Source organism: Ptychodera flava, chromosome 6, assembly GCF_041260155.1.
Source record: "Ptychodera flava strain L36383 chromosome 6, AS_Pfla_20210202, whole genome shotgun sequence".
Lineage (NCBI taxonomy): Eukaryota > Metazoa > Hemichordata > Enteropneusta > Ptychoderidae > Ptychodera > Ptychodera flava.
Window position 1 is genome coordinate 29,497,626 of NC_091933.1, and position 26,775 is coordinate 29,524,400.

The 26,775-nt window shown below is 36.7% G+C and overlaps 2 protein-coding genes across 2 annotated transcripts in view; both read right to left on the reverse strand.

Annotated features, from left to right (window-relative positions):
- LOC139134432 (transient receptor potential cation channel subfamily V member 6-like) overlaps positions 1 to 26,775 on the reverse strand; it is a 45,366-nt gene that overhangs the window by 15,064 nt on the left and 3,527 nt on the right. The gene's annotated exons all lie outside the window — the stretch shown is intronic.
- Positions 11,019 to 24,359, reverse strand: LOC139135441 (transient receptor potential cation channel subfamily V member 6-like). The gene is made up of 13 exons (XM_070702823.1): positions 24,194 to 24,359; positions 23,772 to 23,887; positions 23,164 to 23,277; positions 22,843 to 22,947; positions 22,132 to 22,283; positions 21,539 to 21,648; positions 21,152 to 21,252; positions 19,996 to 20,013; positions 19,558 to 19,657; positions 17,498 to 17,559; positions 15,355 to 15,470; positions 14,685 to 14,835; positions 11,019 to 11,538 (listed from the first exon to the last, which is right to left on the reverse strand). The coding sequence occupies exons 1-13, from the start codon at positions 24,339 to 24,341 to the stop codon at positions 11,428 to 11,430; spliced, it is 1,404 nt and encodes a 467-aa protein (XP_070558924.1). The 5' UTR covers positions 24,342 to 24,359; the 3' UTR covers positions 11,019 to 11,427.

The following is a 26,775-nucleotide window of genomic DNA, read 5'->3' on the forward strand; positions in this document are numbered from 1 at the left end:
CCTTAATGTCTTTAAACTGGCTGTACTCACAACACATAGAGATACGCAGGTGTCTCAGTTCATATGGTTTGCACTTACAAAACTCAGAAGCTCAGAAGTGACAATACAGTATTTCCGGTCACTATGGCAAACTTTGAACACACTGCAGTTATGTGTGTGAGATTATTAAAGTACGATCTTTCAGGTATTTACTTTGATTTGGAAATACAACTCCATTGAAACTCACTGGCATATTTTTGAAGTGTAGGATCTATATCTCGAAGTAAGTCATCAACATCAACCGGACTGACTCTAGGCGATTTAAATTTCTTGGAGACGGAATGGCTGAATGACTTGGTTTATTTTGTTCGCTGCTTTTAAATGAACTGAAACCATCAGATATCAAGAAGTCATTAATGTGGGCGGTGTGCAGTGTGGATTTAATATTCTCTTATGTAATTCGTGCCTATATGTAAAGTTCCGACAGAGTGAACCGTTGAACGGAAAATTGCCATTGCACTTTTTAGTTCGGAAATTTCCAATTTATGAAAAGATTCGAACTTTGATTAGCATCTTGGCAGAACAAACTAAGACTTTTACCTCAAAATGACCATTTATTCTCCTTAAAAAACAATACTTTACTTCAATAAAGTAATACGATATATCTACAAAAGTTGCTAAATAGTACTTCAGTATGGTGCCTAATCGATGTGATTATGTCGACGGCCGAGCAAAGTCTTTTTATTTTAAGAAATCAAGCCCTGCATTGTTATCTTTTTAGCGTTTTGTCGGTATCGAGGCCACAAAGATTCAAAGAAATTAATAAACCTGGGCTACTGTTAATCATGGACAGTAGAGGGTCTTCCCCTCTATTGTCTATGTGTTAACGAACGGGTAGGTTTTTTAATTTGACTACGACGACCAATAACTACAGTCAGTATGCAACCTCGTTACTGGCTACTATGTTTTTCAGTAATTTTTACGTTGACATTGGGCAATCTTTAAAGTTACAGTACACCGGATTAGTCTTTTAATTTCAATTTGAAACGGGAACTGAAGTGGCAAATATCTTTTTTTTATGTTTTTTAATCTAAAGATACTATCAGACAAAAAAACCTACCACTTTAAAGATTACTAGTTTTTTTGTTAAACAACCAGCATTATTGGCCTTGGATAATAAGCAATTAACTATCGTATGACAAATTATTTTGTCATTATTGACATGCTAAGCAACCACAGTTTTACGTAACATGAAAATGATTATGAACTGGTGCTAATAACTGTGAAATGTCTGTGAACGTTTGCATTACAAAATTGATAATACTTGTTCACTAACAATTCATTCATGAAGCAGAAATAGCTTTTTGAACTACTTCATAGTTCTTTAAACAGCTTAAACTCTTAATGATGATGATGATGAGGGTGAAGGTTATGGTGTTGGGGATTTTTATGATTGTGATGATGATGACAATTAGAGGTTATTACCCAATATCGCCTGTTCCTGTGTCGTATCAGCATGAGTGTCATTTGTGCTGCGTCAGACACGAGACGAAGTCGAGTGTCTGACGCAGCACAAATGACACGAGGAACAGGCGATATTGGGTAATAACCGATTATCATATACCCATGCCCATAATTTAGGGAATTTTTACTAATAGAACGAAAAACCTTTAATTTTGAGGCTTTACTTTATTACGCCTTGCGCATAAATATCAGAATGTTTATGTGAACAGGCTTCATTCATAAAGTATACGACGAAGATGTCAACATCACGCGCGACATCGCTGCAAGTCGTCCATATCTCAATGAAACCCAAGAAGAAAGACACCGGGATACAAAAATCATCATACAGAAGGAACATTTTAAGGTGCAATATGCTATTACAACTGTAACCGATCAAAAACTGCTCAGCTTTAAATCTATCCTGATTTCGATCGTCGTACGGTACGGCACGGAGTTCGCGCGGAGGAGGACGCCATTTTGTTAGTTTACCTTTAGAGTTGCCATGTCAACAGTCGTCGCGCGCGCGACATCGCTGTCACGCCACGCGCTCACTACCTGTTCGGTGGAGACCGTGCACAGTGCCAGTGCCGTGCGAACGGCAGAATGTTTGCTAGAACTTGACCAAAAAAATACCATGGGAAAACATTTCAAGACTCAACGTGATATTTCCGTATTTTGCAACCAGAAATACCCGTGTTCCTCGAAACCCTTCAAGTTTTTACGTCGGCGACATTGCTTCGCAGGCGGGGGGCCGGCAGCCATTTTGTTGTTTACGTTGTTTACCAACAAACTGCTAATGTAGTTCGGGAAAACTCTAAAACTGATGACGTTCATCGTGCATATCTCGACGTTTACCATGAAATATCACGGCTGATATTTTACGTTGAACGTCACTAGGATGTAGCAATATGGGCATGGGTATGTGATAACGACGATTATCATCATCATTATCATCATCATCATCATCATCATCATCATCATCATCATCATCATCCAATATTTGCGATTACCTTTATCAGTTTGAGACTTCCGTTTTCATGGTAAAGATATTTTTTTAGTCTTTCTTTAGCCGTTTCCTTAAAGCAATTCTTCTCGGGATCTTTATCTTTAATAAACGAATCATATAAAGTTCCGCCGCCTTCAAGATTTATCAGCTGATAAATTTCATAATTTTTATGTTGCTCCTTCCAGGCCATAGTTGATTCTGTGTTACCTTTAAACATTGTGCCTGAAACAGGAAAGGGAAAGAGTGAGAGAGAGAGAGAGAGAGAGAGAGAGAGAGAGAGAGAGAGAGAGAGAGAGAGAGAGAGAGAGAGAGAGAGAGAGAGCAGTCAAATATGTAAAATTACATTGTTTAAGGCCCTTGACAGCCATTAATAATAGGCTTACAACATAGATGAGAGATTTATATGCACATGGTAGAAATATTTTTATTGTCTTAAGTTTGAATGAATGAAACGTGAAATGTTATTTGCCCTGAACTCTGACGCTGTGAGATTTTCATAGTTCTCATGAAATCCCATCATTACCACACACTAGGTATATATTTTCTAACTATCCCCTGCTATTTATGGTGTTTGTGTACAAATGGGAACCCAAAGAAGTAACCGATGAGCCCTATTCACCAGCTGTCCAGTCTCAACCTGGTCCAATATACAGACAGACAAAAATGTCACTTACAGATCAACAAGAAGTAAGGGGTCTTGGAAATTTAAAGATAAAACTTTCTATAAAATTTGAAACTGTAGTCGCCCCTCTACTGTCTCAGCTTAACCTTGTTGTCTAAGTGGTCCATAGGCTCACAAAGGTAAAAACTCACCCTGAGTTACAGAGTTACTCTGCATTTGCTGTGAGTGTTACATAAAGCTTGAATGACAACGGTGTTCACTCATAAGTTAAACGCTGAATTATAGGTCGCTACTTGACATCGATGTAATTTTTACAGGCATCAGTGACTTCAAATATTCCGAGTTACCGCAAACAGATTGAAGCATTATATTCAAGAATTGTGGATAGAATCTGGAGACAAGTCTGTCGCATTGAAAAATGTGTCCGCCATCTTACTTCCGCAATATTTCCTGTGTAGGGACAGTAAATATAGAAAGGTGTAGATAAAGAGGGCTTGGAATAAGAAAGACCAAGACGGAAGTTACTGCTTTATAAATAATAATGGCTAGCACGACACTAGATTCAGTTCAACAGATAGAATTACAACAGACAGCTAATGTTAAGTGGTCAAAGTAACAGCAGATGTCATCATACTGCTAAGGAGCTTTGTATATCAGTAAAGTTGATACATTTCGGTCTATCGCGGAATAATTGGAAAAAATAAAATCACATTAAATATTGAAATCACACGGTTTAACTTGGCGATCTCTCCTGCCGAGTTGACATTATTGGCCTTTACAGCCTTTACTGCTAGTACAGCCGAAGAGACCCTTCATGTTCGCGATTGAAACCAACGTATTTCATGTGACGATAACTCGGGACAGCAAACATATGCTGTTACCTTGTGATAGACGCTGGTTCACGGCACGTTTGAATATTGTGTGTTGCCGCAACATATAACATTTTTAGCATACGATACGAAATAGCATTCATGTGGCAATCGCAAAAAATTATATTATTTATATATGTAAATGTTTCTATTTGTCCATTGTACTATTCCAAAAATGTCACATGAAAACCCATAAATGTCATTGTAAAAACGATGTCGAGATGATTTGTAAATTGTTGGTCCGTGGGAACTCTTAAAAAACCACAAGTTGATCGGTATGAATTGTGGTAGGTTCTGAACGTTGATTGACTCGGACAGTGGCAGTCGATCTTACGTCAGGTTCTCTTGTCTTTTACTCTTTAGCAAAATGGGAAAAAGCAATACTATTTTCAAAATCTTGGAAACAAAAGGATTTTATTACAGTGAGATTTCGACAATAATCTGCATGATTTGTTCAACAAAATCAGTTAGACCGGTTTCAAAAAGGAACTTCCAGGACATTAGGATGTTGAGCTGAAATATCGCAATTATATTGAAAACATGCCATCCATGAGACTAAATCGACAGTTATTGCTAAAAATGCCTGTCATGATATCACTATCAAAGCAAGAAACAAGTATGGAACACTATCTATCTATCTATCTATCTATCTATCTATCTATCTATCTATCTATCTATCTATCTATCTATCTATCATCTATCTATCTGTCTGTCTGTCTGTCTATCTATCTGTCCATCCATCCATCTATCCATCCATCCACCCACCCATCCACTAGTGTGTCACTACATTTCGCACTGTTTATGATCCTGTGTACACAAACTCTACATACAATGTCTGCGAATGACTTATATTTGCGAATATTTAAAAATCACAAATAGAAAGACATTTCAATTTCAAAAAAGCATCTTGAACTTGGAGCCTGCCTGGTAAATATCGTTTCAGTATCAGTTATCACAAATTGCTTAATGACTTAATTAGCCAGTGACAAATCTCTGTGGTTAAATCAAGGTAAATCAAAAGATAGGGCATTTGGAAATGTAAAGAGAGAATCGGCTGTCTTTTAGAAAAATTATATGAACTTCGGTATAATTAAACGTTAGTGTTATCGGTAAAGGTCATTCATATATTGCAGTGTTCGCAAGCGACCTAATGCTCAGTACATCTAATATGTATAAGGTTTAAAGGTAGACATCGTACAAACATACATGTGTTTGTGTCCTGTGTGTCGTTTCATTCGAAATTTCAGTAAATATTGAAGAAAGCTTGGACCCACTCCTTAAAATGTATACATTGGGATAGATAGATAAGATAGATTGTGCCTGAGCTTGGACCCCTCCTTAAAATGTATAAGATAGATAGATAAGATAGATTGCGCGTGCTTGTTTACTCTGATGTATACACCTCCTTCCGTGGATTTCACAGTGATCCCAATTGAAGTGGAAACGTTAGTCTGCAGAAAAGACTACGACTCTCGTGCTTTCGTTTTGTATTCGGCGTTCAGCATCTGGTTGACTGATGCAGTTACCTTACTATTTGACCCTTTAACAAGAGGAGCACAGAAGCTATGAACCTACCTTGTGCTGTAGTGGTGTGGGTCAGGTGCAGTAAATACCGCTAAGTCTTGACTTTAGTGAGCACTCGAGTTTGAAGTCACAACACGGAATCTGTGCGATGTTCGACAAGTAGCAGTGGCGAAATATTCAACTGTGTTTCAAACAGAAAAAATATACGCACCGACCACAGATTCAAACACGAAAACAGACGCTTTGTAATGTCGAAGTATGTCCCCAATGTAACAAGTAGGCTGTTTTGTCAGATTTAGTCTTTTATAGTTAAGCCAATGCGATTCCACTATCCTTTACAACCTGGAGACACTCGACCTCAAACAAGTGCAACAAAACACATTGTAAGGTTGCTATGGAAGCGACGTGGGACATATTGGTATCGTGATCAGAGCATAGGCAATGAAATATCAGCATTTTAAATTACTGCCCGTACTCCCGCCATGGACTGTTAACTTCTGCGTCGGGCTGGTAAAAATACAATCTTACTAGACCAGTGGTCGAGACTTAAGTTTTGAAAATGAATGAAATAACGTCTAAATCTTTCTGGATAGCCAACATTTTCGATGGACCAGCAAACAATAAAACATGTATTTACAGTAATTATACTGTTGCGAGTATAGAAGTTTGTCGTCGCGACGTCTGGTTATCACGTGACAAAGACGTAACGCGCGATTAAGATACTATGCGCCTCGAAAAAGAAAAACTTTTGCCAAAACTTTACTCCAGGAATCTCTCGACCATTCTCTTTCAAAATCAAGAATAAAAAGCGGAGGTAACCGTGCAAAGTTTTGTACTACAGAAAACAAATAACCCAAAACTAACCAATATTTAAAAATCGAAATGGCCGCCATCCCTATGTTAACTGTAAGGGGGAAAAATACAATTTTCGAATTTCGAAAAACTAAGCCAGTGAAAAAATAATCGCAATCATACCAATCCATAATCCAATAACACTAGGTAAGAATTCGTAAGACAACAGTTGTAAACATAGACACAAAACAGCACAGAGAAGACAGTAACTAGACAGTACACAAACAAAGTCAAATTCATGAAAGAAAGATATATGGACCTCTGGCCAAAAATTAAACCAAGAAATGAAAAGTTTTCTTACAGCAAGAGCTTCAAAATAAACCCCACAAGTGGTATACCAGCAAAGAATTGTAAAAGTTTGAGAACCCGAATATCTGTCCCCTAGACACGTACTACCTTAATATTTGGTGAAACAAAACCTTTGTAGTATAAGCTGCAGTGTAGCAGTCAACATGTCCATAGCTGATTACATTCTCCATGCATGCATTTAATCTGATTTTGACGAATACTAAACTGCCTTTCCTCACGAAGTACTCAAAACTTATTATTTTTTACTTAGACAAAACTTCTTGACACACAAGCGAGAAATAAAAATAATGTTCCTACCAGATAGAGCTTGCCCCGCTGCATTCAAACGTCTATTCCCAGTCATGTCTTCAAGTAGTCGAGTTCATCGACACAGTAACCAGAAAGCAGATTTGGAATGGCAACTTTGTCGATTATATATTTCTAAACTGAAATTATTTTCGTTGTTTTTGTCATCCGTGAAATATGTTGTTTAAATTAAAAATTGCAAGTTTTAAAAATTCTGTCGGACATTTGACCAATTAACTGCAGCCTACTTTTGAGACTCCAGAAGAACTTCGATCTAGCTCTGTGCTGCAAGTAAAATTAGATCTAGACAAATTATCGAACTGCCAAAGCAAGACAGACATTGCAACGTGAGTTTGATTCACCATAACCTGAGATCACAAAGTCATGACGTAAAGTTTGCAAACATTTATTGTGTTAATAACGCGTACTTGTCCACCACGTACGACGCAGTGGATCATCGCTCGAGTCGAGCATCATCCATAATAAATTATTGGACAACGATAGATACGACATTTATTTGGCACGCTTCCATCGGCCCTCACTTTATACATTTTCTCTGATTCTATATGTTGTCCACATTTTTCAGCTTCGGTTATTGTATTTCATAAATATTTGCAATGTAATGTTTTATTAAAAAGTAAATTTCAATTGGTTGTAAAGTAAAAGTGGGTTCACATCGCTGTTACTGCCATCGCATACGGCACTGGTGAATGCAATTTTCCGTAACAATTCAAGTATAACCAAGCAAAGCCGAATTCCAACTATACTAGTATCTACCAATTAATCACTGTATTACATTTATAATAACCAGATGTGAACTGAATGTGCTCACGTCTTTTATAACAGGTTCATTAATAGTCAATAAACAGACTAGAAAATTTTAGCATTTACTCAACAGAACAACTTGACCTACTAATGTGACCCCTGAATGGAAGGAATGACTTTGAATTTGGCAAAATCACAAACTTAGTTATCAAGCATTGAAATTGACTGCTGATGACTCAACATGTATTGACATTCATCAGACACTACTGGACGCATGAAATAATACAGATGACATGAATTACTGCATGCTTTTTGACTGTTATGAAGTTGTGTAAAACAATTGTACCTTTGTCCTGTCTCATGTTAAAGTGACAAATCAACGAGCATGGAGATGTTATGCAACATTTGCTGACCTCAGGATAATCACTAATCACAAGATCAAAGACAGACATTGTATCTTCTGACAGCAGCTCAATTGAGCACACGAGGCGAAGTGGAAGACAGACTTCTGATAAGACTAGACGTGTATACGGTCTACTGCCAGAGTAACTATCTCTGATGAGGATTTATTGTATTATGTTTTTCAATATTCCTGTCAATAAACCAAATTCATACCAATACCACAATACCATAATGCTGTAATTTTGGAGTAATATAACTAATTACAAAGTTCATTAAATATACAAATGAACCCTTACTTAACTCCACACTGTCGGATCAGTATCAGCAGCAGATTTTATCACATTTGGTGAAGTTATTTCGGAGTTATATGACCAATTACAAAACTACATAAAATATGCAAATGAGCTGTTTGTTAACTTGACACTGCCAAATGCTTGCCAGTACAGTTAGATATTTATCACATCAATTTCTGTACCAGATTTCACTGACTAAGATGCCATAATTTCAGAGTTATATACCTTATTACAAAGTTCATTAAATATGCAAATGAACCCTTAATTAACTTGACACTACTAAGTGCTTTACACCACAGTTAGATATCAGTCAGATCAGTATCTGCAGCAGCATTCATCAAATTTGGTGCAGTTATATCGCAGTTATATGACTAATTATAAAACTTCATAAAATATGCAAATGAGCTATTTATTAACTTGAAACTGCCCAATGCTTCTAAGTATAATTAGATATATATCAGATCAATATTTGTTGCACGTATCATCAAGTTTTGTGCAGGAATTTCAGAGTTATGTCACTAATAACAAAAGTTCATTAAATATGCAAATGGGCAGACAATTGACATGGCACTCATAGCATCCTCATAATGTTCTGAGATCGTCATCTTTGAAAAGTTTCATGAAATTCTGTGCAGTATTTCTTGATATATGTCTACACTGTCATTACCGTCTCCATAGGGAAACAATTGTAAGGAAAAAATTATATTGCATAACTAACCAAAATCTAATCAGTTCTTGCAAGTAGCATATGGTACCTTTGTACTAAATTTGACTTGAATCTGTCCAGGCGTTTTTTGAGTTATCGTGTAAACAGACACACACACACACACACACACGGACAGACAGACAGACAGACATCGCTATGACATTAGCCCATGTGTGAACACGTGCGCTAAAAATTGTTAGTTTTAATTTCCTTTCTTTTCCATAATTAACCGTAAGATTAGAAAGAAAATCTAGAAAAAGTAACTTGGTAGTACATCGATGTCGAGAGGCCAAGGCCGCAGGTCATTTGCGTAACGATGGGCAGCTAGCCAGTAATTTCAGGAAGTTGCACCTTTAAATATGGTATTTTGCGGGACAAAATGAGGGAGATGATAAAGAAGAACAAGGTTCAGAACTAATGTTCAATGCCATGCACATATATAAACCTGCGCTAGACTCAACACGCAACGAAATTCCGATTTCCCTAACTTTTGATGATGATGATGCTGAAAGTGACGAAAATTTTAAAAGGCAGATGATGTTGTTGATTTTTGTGAACTTAACATGTAACTACATCACATACAGTTTTTACGCAGTTTAATTATCAATTCTGAATGTAAATTCGCACTGTGTACTAAGTCTTTAAAAATACTAGTCGGGTATGGTTTCTGACCTGACAAATAGGCATATTATTCGGACTGGCAACTTTTTAAGGGACAACTGACTTTTGAAAGTTATAATCTATCAACAACTTTCAAAATCTGGGTAGAATACATGAATGCAAAGTTGTACCATTTGAGATCAGGACAGTGTAGTTGAAGCAGATTAAAGGACCTTATGTTCACCTATATCGGGTTGATGTTACACTTAGTCAAACAGTATGAAATTTGAACTCTATGGAAACTAGTGTGTCTGGAGCTTAAGGTACCAGGTAAGGAATAATCTAGCAAATTATTTTTTTTTTTTTGAATATTCTACTACAGATCCTTACATTTAATGATCAAGGTTTGTTTCAATTGGTAGGACGAGGCCAGATCAGTGCGACAGACATACTACAACGATTTTGCCGCAGTTGCTAAAATAAACGCAGGTGTTATAAAGCTATAAATATCAATGAGTCAACAACGGCCCGGTAGAAATCAATGCCCAGCTAAAATCGCTGCTTCAACGTTCAATTTAATCACAGCACCACATTGGTGAAATGTCAAAAGGGAGGGTATAGGCATAACGCTAGTTTTAAAGTTCTTTCATATGAATATTTTTAAACGTGTTAAAAAAAAATGATGGACAACAATAGAAAATCATCCGGTTTCATGCATTCATCTGGTAGCTTTATGGTCTCGACCTAGATAGTTTTCTCCTGCTTAGAGACCCTTTCATGTTGCTAAACACCAGTAAAGCATAATAAACGCTTCACAGTTGGTATGGGTGGTATGTGGGTCAATAGTACATTGCACTGTGTGTATACGTAGTCGCTTTACGTTTAAGCGCCTCGCCATGTTACCCACCATTGCGCCTGTGCCCTCGTTGGGCCCCGGCGCAGGCACCATCAATATTTCCGTCGCTCATGGGCGGATTGGAAATGATTTTGTCCTCGCTGTCAATCTGTCATCATTCAAATATCATGCATCATATTCTTATAAAATTATAAGGTGTGTAGCATTTCAAGCCAGTTTACTTCATCAAGGAAAGAATGTTGTACCCCTACCCCTAGCTCGCGCGTACTCATACGATACACTCAACTCAAAATTTGACTCCATAGAAATAGTGCATTGTTAAATATCTAATGTTAACGCTTTTTTCTTGTTTAATATATAGGAATAAATAATCTAAACTCATACAGCTGTCCAAATTTTGCTTCATAAAAAGAAAATCAAAATTGTTACATGGTGTTTTGGGTTAAAAAATTCAGAATTGTCTCTAAAAAATCATTTTAGAGTCGTCCTACTCTGTATACGTAAGTTGGCGTTTCTATAAAAAACAGTTTCTGAGCTGTCCAAAAATATAAGTTTTATGTTATTTCATGCTAGTTTACTTAATCTAGGAGAGGATATAGTACCCCTAGCTCTACCCATTTTTGGCATTTAGAGCGGTATATGCAAATCAAAAACCACCCCAAAGAGGTAGTGTACCCGAAAACATCAGGTGTTAACATGTTTTTTCTTGTTCAGCAGGTTCTAAAGAAGAAAAAATACCAATGTAGTAGGTTTATTGGGGTGCACGATGGGCCCCTCCAGCCCACTGACTGCAGGAGAAAACCTCCGCTGCACATTGCCAGACTTAGACTGCTAGCGCTGGAAACTGTGTCTGGTTCTATAAACCAGATCCTGGCAAAGAGTCAATCCAATTTACGGTTGTCTCTTCAATCTTGGCACCATGTCTTTTCTGCTCTATTAGCTGTTTCCTGGTGGCTTTCGGTACCACCTGTTATGACAAAGTAAATATTCTTGTATTCAGACGACATGAACAAGTCGACATGCTCAGTGATAGAATCATTTACAAGACAATTTGAAGACAATATTGCATGGAAACTGAACATTACACTGTAAGAAGTATAATAGAGTCGACATGAAGCCCAGCCAGTCTCTACGAGGCGCCAAATGTAAAAAAATTAATTTACACAATCAAGCTCTTTTTAGAGATAGAAGAGGTGGAAAATGTATATATAGAGAGGAATTATGTATATATATATACATGTAGAATACATACATACATACATACACATATACACACATATACACATACATACATACATACATACGTACGTACGCACGTACGTACGTATACGTACATCGGACTTTGATACAGCTCGAAGATTTTACATTAAGCCTCGTTTTCGAGGCTGCTGCTGACTTCTACAGTATCTGACAGCGCTGCAAAATCTTATATCAGCCTCGGTCTGATGAAGTATCGCTGTATCAGAACGAGGTTCTATATGTAAGAAACTTACTCAGCTCAGCACAGCTGCAAAAAGTTTATATCATCCATCATTGTGCATGGGTTTATTGCACCAAGATTTCAGTATTAAATTTTTGTCTTTATTCTCGTAACTGTGTAGACCGCGAAAGTTCGTTGCACAGCTGACGGACTGCAGCGGTCTCAGTGAACGATCGGTGTATGGTTGACGCCGTTGTATGGTTGACGAGTAGCCCTGCGTACAGGTCTGTGTGTTCCCGGCCGTATAACGCCGGGAACACACCCGGGGAACATACAGACATGTACACAGGGCTAGGCTGCGAGCAGCCCAGATCAGTGGTGATCTCACCTGATAGCAATACCACGATCATTGTTGTGGCTATACCTTACTAGATCAAAAACCGGAAAGTTCAAATACACTTTAATAGCACAAGCGCCAGCACTATCCCAGAGCACTATGCGTGTATTGGCTTTCGTCTTGCCAGGGTCTAGCCGCGTACGATACCGGGCAGAGTTCAATCACGCTTTCTGAGCACAAGCATCACCAGGTATTACACTCAATCCAAGACGAGTCTGTATTTAAAAGTGTCCCATGGAGTCTGTGTATAAAACTTCCAAGCTAGCTGTATGTAAAATTTTCCCACCGAGTCTGTGTATAAAACTTCCCAGCTGGCTGTATGTAAAATTTTCCAACCGAGTCTGTGTATAAAACTTCCCAGCTGGCTGTATGTAAAATTTTCCAACCGAGTCTGTGTATAAAACTTCCCAGCTGGCTGTATGTAAAATTTTCTCACCGAGTCTGTGTATAAAACTTCCCAGCTGGCTGTATGTAAAATTTCTAACCGAGTCTGTGTATAAAACTTCCAGCTGGCTGTATGTAACATTTTCCAACCGAGTCTGTGTATAAAACTTCCCAGCTAGCTGTATGTAAAATTTTCCCACCGAGTCTGTGTATAAAACTTCCCAGCTGGCTGTATGTAAAATTTTCCAACCGAGTCTGTGTATAAGACTTCCCAGCGTGGTGTGTCTTCAGAACGAGTTTGTATATGTAAAATTTTTCCACCTAGTCTGTGTATGAAAATCCCAGCGTGCTGTGTCTTCAGAACGAGTTTGTATGTAAAATTTTCCCACCGAATCTGTGTATAAAACTTCTCAGCTATAGCTCTCTTCAGAACGAGTCTGTATGTAAAATTTACCCACCGAGTCTGTGTATAAAACTTCCCAGCTATAGCTGTGCCCTCAGAACGAGGCTGTATGTAAAACTTTGCTGTGTGTAGTTGTATTATCAGATCGAGGCTGATATATATAAACTTTTTGCAGCTGTGCTGAGCTGAGTAAGTTTCTTACATATAGAACCTCGTTCTGATACAGCGATACTTCATCAGACCGAGGCTGATATAAGATTTTGCAGCGCTGTCAGATACTGTAGAAGTCAGCAGCAGCCTCGAAAACGAGGCTTAATGTAAAATCTTCGAGCTGTATCAAAGTCCGATGTACGTATACGTACGTACGTGCGTACGTATGTATGTATGTATGTATGTATGTATGTATGTATGTATGTATGTATGTATGTAGTATGTATGTGTATATGTGTGTATATGTGTATGTATGTATGTATTCTACATGTATATATATATACATAATTCCTCTCTGTTCATAAAATTTATATATTTCTGTCATTATTGTATACTTCAAAAAGAACCCTTCTGCACTCGAATCCTGAATGACGATTAGTTTTCATGCCAAATTCACGCAGTTATACTAAAGACCCTGTTATAATATACTTATGATTACGAATATTCTTAATAAAAAACAATATTTCTGTCATTATTTTACAAAAGTACCCTACAGCACTCGAATCCTAAATGATGATAAGTATTTATGCCAAACTCAGGCAGTTGTAGCACAGACCCTAAGAAATATGTCAATATAGTTGCAGCAGTAGCATTGCACGGTAACTTGATGGGCGCGGTCACTGTACAGCTGCCTCGGTAGACTCTCTGAACAGTAAATAATGAGAAGGGGGCTTACTTGTATGTATGTATGTATGTATGTATGTATGTATGTATGTATGTATGTATGTATGTATGTATGTATGTATGTATGTATGTATGTATGTATGTATGTATGTATGTATGTATGTATGTATGTATGTTATGTGTATATGTGTGTATATGTGTATGTATGTATTCTACATGTATATATATATATACATAATTCCTCTCTATATATACATTTTGCACCTCTTCTATCTCTAAAAAGAGCTTGATTTGTGTAAATTAATTTTTTACATTTGGCGCCTCGTACAGTCTGTGACAAATCTAAATGAGTGCACAGATAATTACACTTCGATTCAACAACACTTGGGTACTCCTAGATAAAATTGATTTTATCGTATGGCGCCCGGGCTATGTTTCACCTAAACAGCTATTCAAACTCTGTGTACGGCATCAATATAGAAAGTACCAAGTACAAGAGGACACGATCATTCGAAATAAGGAGAACTCGCTCTGCTAAATACTGCAATCAAATATAAGGTCAGACTGCTATTAAATTTGCTATGAAATTATTGTTGTAACCCTTGCACCATATTCCTCACATTAGATCAACGAGAACTCCACTGGTGACGAACAAATTAATGAAAAAATCCCTACCGTCCAGTTTTGAAGGGAAAGTCTAGTCCGTATGGACGAGTCGCCGTGCGGTTTCTGTGGTTGTACCCTAAAATTTGGCTTTACAATCATCAAGGAGTCGCAGTATTCGCTATCCTCAGCATCGGCTTTAGAGGGTGAAGGTTGGTTCGTACTGTAATGATAATTCAAGAAGTAAAGGCACGCTCATTTTAAAGAGACATGCTCGTACCGCAGAGTCATGACCTCAACTAAGAAGGGATAACTTTTTCGTAAATATTACCATGATCTCGATACGAATGGAATAAACTCGAAACTTTATGCGTTATATATTGTCAGTAAATTTTGAATGTTCCGCAATAAACGAAATTCTTTTTCCGTCTATAGAAAATTTACGCTTTGGTTACGGTATTAAAATAAAAGGTGTAAAATCCATCCTTTGATATTTACTTCGGTAAATCTACGTGGAACAAAACATTAAAGAGCACATGATAAATGTCAGTCCGACAACATTGGTAAGTGTATATATATATATATATATATATATTATATATATATATATATTATATATATATAATATATATATATATATATATATATATATAATATATATATATATATATATATATATATATATATACTTGTAATTAAAATGTGTTTAGATCTACAATTGATTTCATGGATTCGATTTTACCTGGTCCCTTTGAGCAAGTATTTTGGTTTGGCTCCAGGGACTGCATAGGCTTTCCGATATTTCTGCAGTTCCGCTTTGCTGCAGGAATGCTCCAGAACCATTATTATTCGGGCCCACTGTTGAGATTTAAATGGATTATCTAATTTGAGTTACGCGAAATCTCATCATTTCAATTCGGTTTGCGATATAAAATCTCTATGCCAAACTTACAAGGTATTTATCTCACCAAAATACGTCGATTCGCTACACTCCACTTAGGGACTGGTCAGTTTCTTCGGCCTGGGGGGGGGGGGGCGGTGGATTATTTTTTGCCGATGTCAAAAAGTGGCTGACCCCCCCTATTCCAAATTTTAGGTAAAACAAAAGGTGGACATAAATTGTATATATATATATATATATATATATATATATATATATATATATATATATATATTTTACATTTTACATATATTTATATTTTAAATAGTCATTCTATGTTTTAATGAAATTGTTGACATGTCAGTTGTAAGATAGGAATTTCAAAGTGTCAATCTTAAAGTTTGAATACAGTACATTTTGAATGAGTTGTATTTTGAATGAGCTGTGAATGTATTTCACACTTTCTATGCTTAACCAGATGTCCTGAACTGTTGTACAGAAATGGATGTCAATCATTAATATCAACGAGGAAAAAGCAGTGAATCAAAAACTTTGATGGGTGTTGAGACTAATGCCAACCATATAATTAAATCTCTTGAGGAGCCATAGAGAGCTTTTTTAGCCAAATCTGATGTGTACAGTGTCTGAGAGGACCTTTTCTTGCAACATTGAAACCATAAAAGCACAGCTAATAATGACAAAAACTGCCTTTTTAACTGTTATTTTGTTCATAAAAAAGCATCTTTCTACAGGAAACCTGTGACACAAAGGAAAATAATTGCATCAATGAGAAGGAAAGATATCTTGTCATTTTTCTATCTCTAAAATAAGTCACTGTATCAAATCTATATTGTGAAATATCTGTGCATGTTGCTTTCTCATACTGAATTCTCACAGAGAGAACAGAAAAGTATCAGGAATTTGTCATCCTTTTCATATGGAATGCAGATTTCATAATGGTACACTTTCACTTAGCAAACATCAAGATATCTCTGATTTAATAAAGTATGGCGCCCGAAGGGCGCGCCGAAAAATATGAAACATCCTGTTTCTGATATATATGCCTTGTATATTAAAGTCATGCACCTGAAGGGCATGCTGAAAAATGTCTGATATATTAAAGTAATGAGCTTGAAGAGCATGCTGAAAAATATTGAACATACAGATATCTCTGATGTATGTACGCTTGATATGTTAGAGTTGGGCGTGCTAAAAAATATAACTGATTATTAAAGTTACGCGCCTGAAGCGCGCGCCGAAAAATACAACTGAATGATGAAATTTGTGGCTGACACTAGCATTTTAGGCAATGATGAGCCTGTGTCAAAATTCAAAAACACACTGACCCCCTATTGGGCATTTCAAAAACATGGTGACCCCCCCCCCCTATCACCAAAGTCAAAAACAGGGTGACCCCCCCCCCCATGAATCCACCGCCCCCCCCCAGGCTGAAGAAACTGACCAGTCCCTTACTCAAGAATTTGTCCTTTGCAAGAATGGTTCACGTGTTGCATATACTGGTACAGAGACAACACAGAAAATTCCCTGAACTGCAGACGCAAATCGATAGTCGCTGTGTGGTGTTATTGTTCTGATATGTTAAAACTTTTACATGAAAAGTATTGCAACGTACATCATTCTTAGCAGCATCACGTTAGAGAGACATCTCGAACTTTTCACGTTACGGTGTAAAGTGAGATATTTTAGGAGATTTATATTTGAACAAGTACATCATTAGGCAAAAATATTACATGATTTTCTGATATAGGTAAGATATCCTAATTTTTTATTGTCTTCATTATTTTATTTCGACTGGGGATGTTTTTCTCAGCCTAGTTATTTTTCCCCAAATCGGGAAAGTCAGTCGGGTTTGACGTTTTTCAATACGCTGGAGGACCCTCAACGACTACCAACGCAAAATGATGTACATAAACACACGAAATTTAGAGAAATGACGTGTCTTCATTTTTTGCCCATGGTACCAAGTTTATCTGATTTCTCTTACCTGTCTGAGCGATTCTCTCCAGGCCCTATGCTCGATGGTTTGGTAAGTTTGTGCCATTTTAGCTGTGGTGATAATACACAAATATAAATGATGAATGTGTACTTGCCAGGAGCTAAAAATTGCATTTACCCTGTGAGTATTTGGGTAGTGTAGGCAATTGATCGATAAGACTTAAGGTAGTATGTGCCTCGAAATTGAAAAACTTAAACTTTTGCTCGAAACTTCTTAAGGATACTTTAAATTTACTAATACGTGTATATAAAATACTAAAAGGACTGGCATTCATGCATAAACTCTAGGGAGAAAAATTAAAGTTCTATTTTTTAATGTAACATGGTTTACAGTAATTCAATCAGAAGATGGTACGATATATTCTTCTAGATTGATTTATCGAACTATCATGACCTACTGATTAGAAATATTGAACATTTCTGGCCGACCAATCGACTTATTTGAAATCTGGCATGCCCATTGCCAAGTTCCTTGTCCAATATTTATCTTACACCTGTTATTTATACCCCCGAGTTTCCAGCCACCAAATAAAAACTAAAGTAAAAATTAAATTCAAACTTAGCAATGAGCGTTTTTCTGAATATTTCTAATCTGTCTCTAAAGAAGGTTATCACTCACTTCAAAAGTATTTTGTGACATGGCAATGACGGAACGATGTTTCAGTCTAAGCGACTAACAAGTTTCTAACGAACCAATCAACGTTTTAATAAAAACTAACCGATGTTTCCGATTAAAATAATAAATACATTTATGAGCTACATGTAGCAGATTAAGACAAATTATTGAAATAGTGGCCAATGAAACCAGTGGACATGTGTAACCTCCACAAATGTAATAATCTCCACAAATGTAATATCAACCACAATTGTAATAAAATCAACCACAAATGTAATAAAATAGTCAACCATAAATGTAACAACCCACAACCACAAATGTAATAAACAAATTAACCATAAATGTAATAAAACTCAACCATAAATGTAATAAACTTGAACTTGCATATGTGATCATTTGTTTATCAATGCCCTGAGTAAATAATAACTTTAATAAGACTAGTGTAATGTTATCGCATACTTTCCTGAAACTAGGTTTCCTTTCCGAAACACAGAATAGAATACTTTGAGAACGCTAACAGAAAACGGCGGTACTGATCTAACCGTTAGACAATGGAAGTGGAACAGCAGTTCTAGACACATAAGGAAGCGTCAAAATAACTCGTCAACCAGTGATACCACACAAAGTTTATGACAGATGACTCAGAACAAATAACAGAGAAATATAAAACCTTATAACAGAAACTTACGACATGAAACATGTTGACGAGAACATATATTTCAATCTAGTAAAAAAACAATACGAACACTACCTTGAACACAATAGAACAAAATTAGACATCCTGGCATCCCTAGTGAAGGAACAAACTTCAAGTAGGACAACATAGGAATACAGACAATCTATCGATTATTCCACACAATTTATCCACTGAAGACGAATTTGAGGCGACTGATTAAGAAAGTACGGCAATTTTCGAAAAAAAACGGCGTTAAAGGACCGTAGTGTTATACAGTCTTCCCCACTCTGGAGTAGAGACTGCACTGACACTCATATTACAGCTGTGTCTCGCCATGGCCAATCAATTCTGTACACAAAACAGGGAAACGTAAAATACACTTTCAACAATACAAAACACACTAAACGCAAACAATTAAGAAATGAATAATGTGTGGAGTTGCTTTCTTTATAACATAGATCAATATTTAAGGGCTGATTCCTCAATTGCAACGATCAAATAGATTTATTACATTTATGGTTGATAAGTATTACATTTATGGGTGTTTTTTTATTACATTTATGGTTACCATTTATTACATTTGTGGTTGGTGTTTTTATTACATTTATGGTTGATTTTTGTTACATTTATGGGTGATATTACATTTATGGGTGCATTTTATTACAATTGTGGTTGATATTACATTTGTGGAGATTATTACATTTGTGGAGGTTACAGACGTGTCTCTAATTTACAGACTTATATAGTTCTAACTTACCAATTAACATATTCATGAGTAAAATCGGAATCAACACCATGAAGATAACAAAGAGAATCTTGGTCAAAACTGGTAATCTGCTCAATTCTATCTCGTCATCCTATAAATTTAAAACAACATCCAAACGGGTGGAATAACGCAATAAAGGATGTTTAATACATCGTTTATGTAAGTTTGCGAACACACTTAGTATTTTATGATGTTACATTGTAATAGGTCCAGACACTCTACTTTCCTATTTTCTACATGAACAACCCCCACTTTTCATCTTTACTTCCGGTTGTCTCATATGTTGCCAAACACTTTTCAGGAAACTATTTTGGAGAAGGGTCCATTTCGTTGCTTGCTTCCGTATGTAGAGTTGTTCATTAACCAGAAAGTTCTGTGTCATACTGACAAAATGCTTACCACTAAAGTCAAAACAGAGTCGATACTCACCTCCCCACTGATCAGGGTCTGAAATGATAAAAAACACGGAAGCAATTTTATGGTTGAACATAGAGACTAGATGATAAGACAAGAAACTGGACGCTTTTTCCAAATTTTAGGGCAGAACGGAGAGTGCATTTTGTAAAGACGTCTTCAAGTATACGAGATATCACAGGCTATTTGCTTTATTGAATAATTCTCATTAAATCATACATCTTTATAACATAAACAAGTTATTAAAGGGTTTCATTGTGAAATAAAATCTACAATCTAAAACGTATATTTGTGCTAATTAGGGAAAACTATCCAAGATAGTTTTTATTCTCTGCGGTTTGCAATATTTTATTTCGATGGTCGGTCAGTATTTTACTGTATTTGTTTTAACTTGTTGCAGTTTTTATCCTCTGCTTTTTAAGAAGTATTTTATCTCTCGCTGGTCGACCTAACTTTTACTGTATCCAAGAGTTAGTTCTTCATGTCAAAGTCTGTAAATAGAAACGTCCTTGTCACAGACACGTAAAATTATTTCGCGATTAACTGAGGCAAAAATCTTAAAAGTGTCAGGAAAAAAGTGTAATCTCATGTTCAATTTTTAATTCGGACACAGCAAATTCGTTCATTTCTCGTGGCTGTCTTTCTAGCTAGCCAATGATGTTTTTTGGTTGCTGTGTGCACAGCATTTAACAGTTAATTGCATCCAAAATTTATCTTTTGCCAAACATTTTCTGTGTTTAAAGGTATACAAATCTAACAAATCACAGATTTTAAGCGGGGGGCCGCTTTTTAAAAACAGCGCCCTCACATGGGCATTTTGAATACCAAGGAACGCCCCTTTGATCATATATGGGCATATTTGGATTACAGATGACTGTACACCTTTAAAAGTTGAATATGTGAATGCTAAATGGAATTAGCACTTTCCAGTGACATTCGGCAGAAGACGCTGGCCATTTTGATAGATGTCGGGGAAAGAGATCGATATTGGTTGAAGAAGTGGACATTCTTCTGGACTTTCTCTTTATGATGGTAAAGAATACCATCTGCAACGTGGGTTTATCGTGCACGATGTCGATGTGTATGATTACTAAAATCAACGATTACAGACTTTCGGTGAAAAGAAACAGTGCAGTTCCAATATTCAATATTTTAAAAACGCCAGTCTTACTTCAAAGTCTTCGAAGGTCATGTGAAATAGATACATCCAACTGCCGTAAAATGTATCAAACGATTGAATCCCTTCCATGTCCTTGTACGGGTAATAGAACACTGTAAGTAAGAAATAAGAACACGGTTTGCATATTTCTAAATTGTGAAGCGTACACCTACCGAAGATTGGCTATGCATAGACTTTTAGGTTTCAAAGATTGTTGTAATGTAAATTTGTTCGGAGAATGTTGCTTTCTATTTACTTGCTTGATAGCATTTGCATTCATGGCTAACTCGGTTTCTAATTGCTATACCATAATTATAGCAAAGCAATAACAGACAATGAGAAACTTCAAAATCTTAGATAGCCCTAAATATCCATGATAACGAAGTGACAGGTACATACCAGAACAGAGGATAGAGATTATTACGATCCATATTAGACTAAACGGAAGGAGATCGCCCAAAGCCATCTTGTAAATGGTGGTCACAAAAGGCCCGAGTTCTTCTCTTCCCCTATGATGCCAATTAAATTAATACGAATGTTCCAGTGTCATGAATCACGCAGAAATAATGTGAATGGAGTAAATGAGGAAAGTGATATAGGAAAAATCCACTGTGAAGCGTTAATATAATCCTTTGTGATGATATTTTTCTGGATTTAGTTATTTCAGATAACATGGACTCGAGGTTGTCAGTGTTTTCATAACTTTCTGCTCTCAGAGAAGATGTTCAACTGATAATTTGGTGTCCTATTGGTTATAAGAGCTTTTAAAAGTTAAAGCGACATATGTCCGTATACGCAAACGCAACCGAAAAATTGCTTCCGCCTCTATTTATTTATTAAGTCATGTAAAGTAAGTCAGAAATGTCCTCTAGTCATCCATATTCTCACATCAAACATACTAGTAGAGGTCCGTCTGCAGTAGCTTAGACTTTAAAAAAGAAGTATTCCATAAATTATGTAACTGTCAAAAACAACTTTCATAGCCCACTCACCTGTAGAAAAGCAACAAATAGCACCAAGCCATTGGGACCGCTAATGTGGTCAAAATATCCTCCACAGAACGCAGTGATAAAAGTCTGAACGGCAAACAGAAGAGAAATAGCACACAGGATACCAGAAATGTTGATTTTGCCGGTATGTAAATCTGCAAAACAAAGATTCATTGCTTAGTAAATGAAAACGATGCTATTCTAAACTTTGTGTTTGACATCCTGTGGTATGAAAGCTGACCATGTTCAATTGGGTGCGACACTGAAGTAACAACTATAACGACCCCTTCACAACTGGGGCTCTCCCGTCTGGTGATCGATTCTGAACACTTTTCATCTATCTTAGTATTAAGTTTTTGCGGACTACAATATCACCTATTATGTCTTAACATTAGTCCCACTAAACAGGTCCCCCTCGGGTCGTCGAATATCTCAATCCGTGTCTGCTCATTCAGCTTAATGATATTCATTTTTCGTATTTTGATAAAAGTCAATGAAGTCTCACAAGCAGTCTTACAGTAGTTACTATACGCGCCGAAATTATCATTATTATAATTTGAGGAAATGTTCTTTATGAGTAAAGATTCTTTAACATGAAGGAATCAACTACGGAAAAACAGCGTCTATACCGGTACTTGTGCGGATATCAGGTGCAATATATTTCTCCATGGCTATTGCTGCTTAAATGGCAAAAGATAAATAACTGTCACTAGCCTGCAATCTCCAGTATCTGCTTTTCAAGGCTCTGATATTGAAGTATTCAAACCCAAGGTATATCGTCGAGCCGATGAGGACGATAACTTCGGCGATATATCGGACCTGTGTGGTGCATAAATATGTACATAAACCAGACATCACAGATGCAAAGTAACATGCATGAAAGCAATTTTAAAATTAAGCTAATGAATGCATCGGTATGAGAAGTTAATTGTTGACAAAATAATGCCGCCTTTACAACATGTTTGGTTGTTAGCTATTCTGTTACCAATTCACGTTTTATAGATTAAGATTATGCTAACTAAAAATATCACCTACTATGTCTGTAACAGTAGTCCCACTCAAAAGGTCTCCCTCGGGTCGTAGATACACCGCTACACTTAACATAGTGAGATAGAAAAGTGCCAGGATGAAACGGATTCTTAATTTTTGCTGTAATTGGACATGAATGAGAGTGAGTTTCAGTGTTCTTGTTACTTGATAACGATTTACCAGCAATTGTAGTGCATAATATCAAGACAGTTTTTTTTTGTAAACAAGCGCTTCCTTTATAAAGTAAAATGCGCCTCTCGGACAGATATTTGAACTCTCAAATCTTTACCAAATTTTGCACGGTGACCCCGAATTTTTGTTCTCGCCTTCGAAAGGGAAATGATTTAAAGAACCTTTACGGGAAGTTTGACCAATTAAAGTTTAAGTCCCACAATGTTGAGAGGCATACCTTTTAATTCGCAAGTGAACGAACGTCGACTGACTCAATATGTATCTGTTCATCCAACTTAATTACATTTATTTTTAAACTGTTACGAGGAATCATCGTTTAGGTCGATCGTTTCTATAACAGTCAATGAAGTTCACAAGCAGTCTCTCTAAGGCGTTGTTTATCAACATTTGGGTGGTCTTGGCTGTGTTGACAACTTTCGTACCTTGGCAAATTCTTTCCACTTCTCCTTTAGCAAGAGATAAATCACACCACTCTCCAATATATCTAGATGTCCGTCTTCGCCACCAAACACAGTTCTCCACAGGACTGAGTTCAAATCTGTCCAATTTGGTGTTAAAACATCAAACGACTACGAAATTACCAAACATTCATTAGGTAACAATGCCGGAGATTTAAGCAAGAATGGAACCAACAAAAGTCTAACCCCAATGTAATACATGTCAAATCTAAAAGGCTACTGATTCAATACAATAGTACAATTTAAAGCCTCTTATAACATTAGACCCGATATCTTGCGTCGTAAAGATTAAGCTTATGGTTATCCGCGGTGAACCGCCAGTTAAAAATATCGATTTACGACTAATATGATTGTGATATATGAACTTGAATATAGGATAGGCTTACCAAGTCCTCCATCTCCTTTAATGCTGTCTACTCCATCCAAGGGGTATGTGACACACTTAACTGGCCCAAACTCCCACGCCGTGTCACTGCTATCGTCAAGCATGGCTTCGAAGATTTCACTGCGCCCCTCTTCACAGGCAAGCTCCATTACGGTCAGGCCGTCATTGTTTTTCGTAAGTTGATTCGGAGATAAAGTTTTGTTACGTGTAATATTCTTATACATGTCCTACGAAAAAAATCATTACACGAGGATGACATTGTATGGTTGCGCCTATTCCTCTGTATAAAATCCCTAACATCACAACGTATCCATACTCTGAAAACACGATCGGAACTAATTTGGGATCATTGGATAGTGCAGTAATGTTGGTTTAATCTGCATATGTAAGCTCATCTGGTTTTCTCTGTTTTTATCAGTCATTTGTAATATTGCAACTTTTAGCTATTTATGAACCTAAAACTTTTGATAAAAGTGAACAATTAAAAGATCCAATCATCTCAAATTAGTTCCAATCGTGTTTTCAGAACAAAATCTCTCTCAAAGATAAAACTTCCACAGGGATTGGAAAGTTGTGGACTCTGTTTCACTTCCCTTATTCCTTCCATCGATGTCGCTGAAGATCAATTGTCATGTCAATCTATAATGAAAATGTTTTTTTGCAAAAGATGTCAGATGCAAATGTCATGAAGCCTTCAGGTTTACACAGGAAAATAATTTCCAGGATTGAACGTCATTGTAAATTGCCATCTACAGTTATTGGACTCACCAATTTGTTATGGATTACTGCCATATGAAGGGCGGTATTACCATATGAATCTTGTGCGTTCGGATCAACCTGTCCTTGTTCTCTTTCCTCAGGCTTGAGATTGACAAGGTAGTTGTAGATTTCGATATTGCCGACCGAAGCAGCAAAGTGAAGAGGGTATTCACCATAATAAGCATGGCCACCGTAACCTGAGTGTTTCGCTAACAAACCGCCCTTTTGATTGTTGCGTTTGAAAAATCTGCCTGTGGCTCTCTGGTCAAGGACTGCCTTTTTCTCATCGAGCATTTTTACAGATTCCAGATCGTTATTCACGATTGCCAAGTGCAAACAGCTTTCTCCTGCGGGAACAAAATAAAATTTATGTGAGTTTACTTATATTGAATTTTCAATAACTTTATAAAATCCATGTAAACTGATCAATCGATTGGTTTAGATTTAAGGTAGAATGCGATTCGGGGACAGATATTCCAACTCTCACATTTTTACAATGCTTTTCATAACTACCACTTGTTGGGGCAAAGTTTAAAGCTCTTGGAGTAGGGAGTAGTTTCACCGTCTTAGTTTTCGAAAATCGAAAGTTTAACAAAGGGATGGCAAAGATCACTAAATGTCAGATAATTTGTATCTCTAGTACCAAACTTTGCATAGTGACCCCAGATTTTCTTTTTGGTTTGGCGAGAGAATAGTTTAAGGTCTCATCGTGGTACGTTTGAGATAAAGTTTAAGTCTTTCACTTTCGAGACGCATACTACATTAAGAAATGTTTCCTTAATCGGATACTCTTTTTATAAAATTTAGCCTCATAAGTATTCAGGAATAATGTTACCCGATATTAATGGTGGAAGATCTGCTTCTCTCTGACCGTGTAGAATGTATTGGCGGTAACCATAGAAGTTTTGATTTGGAAACATCTCTGTGCGTTAAGAAGATATGATATTTGTATTACCATAGTACTCGTCCTCTTCATAGATATCCAGAACCAGATTTGGATAGCATTCTAATATACTTTTTGCGATTTCTTTGTGATCTTCTGTGCCTTTTAGAAAACAGACATGTAAAATAGTTTCTCCAACTCCACCACGCAGTTCCTTTTCCCTTTTCCAGCATGCTTTGTGCGTTTTATTTGCATAATCTAACTCTTTACAGTTCTCGTAGGGCTGCAGAGGAAAGTACGCATTGAGAGTTTGTATATGAGGATAATGACTACACTCTAATTCTCTCGTCTGCCACCTATCTCCAACTTCTGATATGATCTAAAATGTTAACTCCGTTTATACACGAATTATTGGGTGGCAAGATTATATTTATATTTGTTTTTAACAACTCAGCGGTGACCTAATGATACTTCGATATTTTCCCATTGTTTATCAAGTGTTCAGACACGGCTGTCAATGTCCTACCTCTGTCTGTGAAAGTGTCTGTCTGCTTATCAGTATATCTCCGTGCATTTGTCTTTTGGTTAATTACCGTGAGGCAGTTGCTCGAATCCCAGAACTAATTAGATTTTAGCATCTTAGCATGTGAGATATTAATACGTATTTGGAACAGAAAGTTTTAATTTTAATGTTCGCATATTTGAGCGCTATCCCATAGTTTCTCTTGTACTTGGTGGTAACACCATGTACTAATGCCTTGCGGTCGATTTTTATTTTGTTGGGAGAGGTCTGTTATGTTAAAGTGACAATGGCATAATGCCTGCATTTGATAAAATTGACGTAATTTAAGTGCAAGCCCGATTCTACGCCCTTGTATAAACTTTTTAAAGTCTTGAAGGGATTCCTTTGAAGGAAAATATTCTTGTGTATTTACTCATTT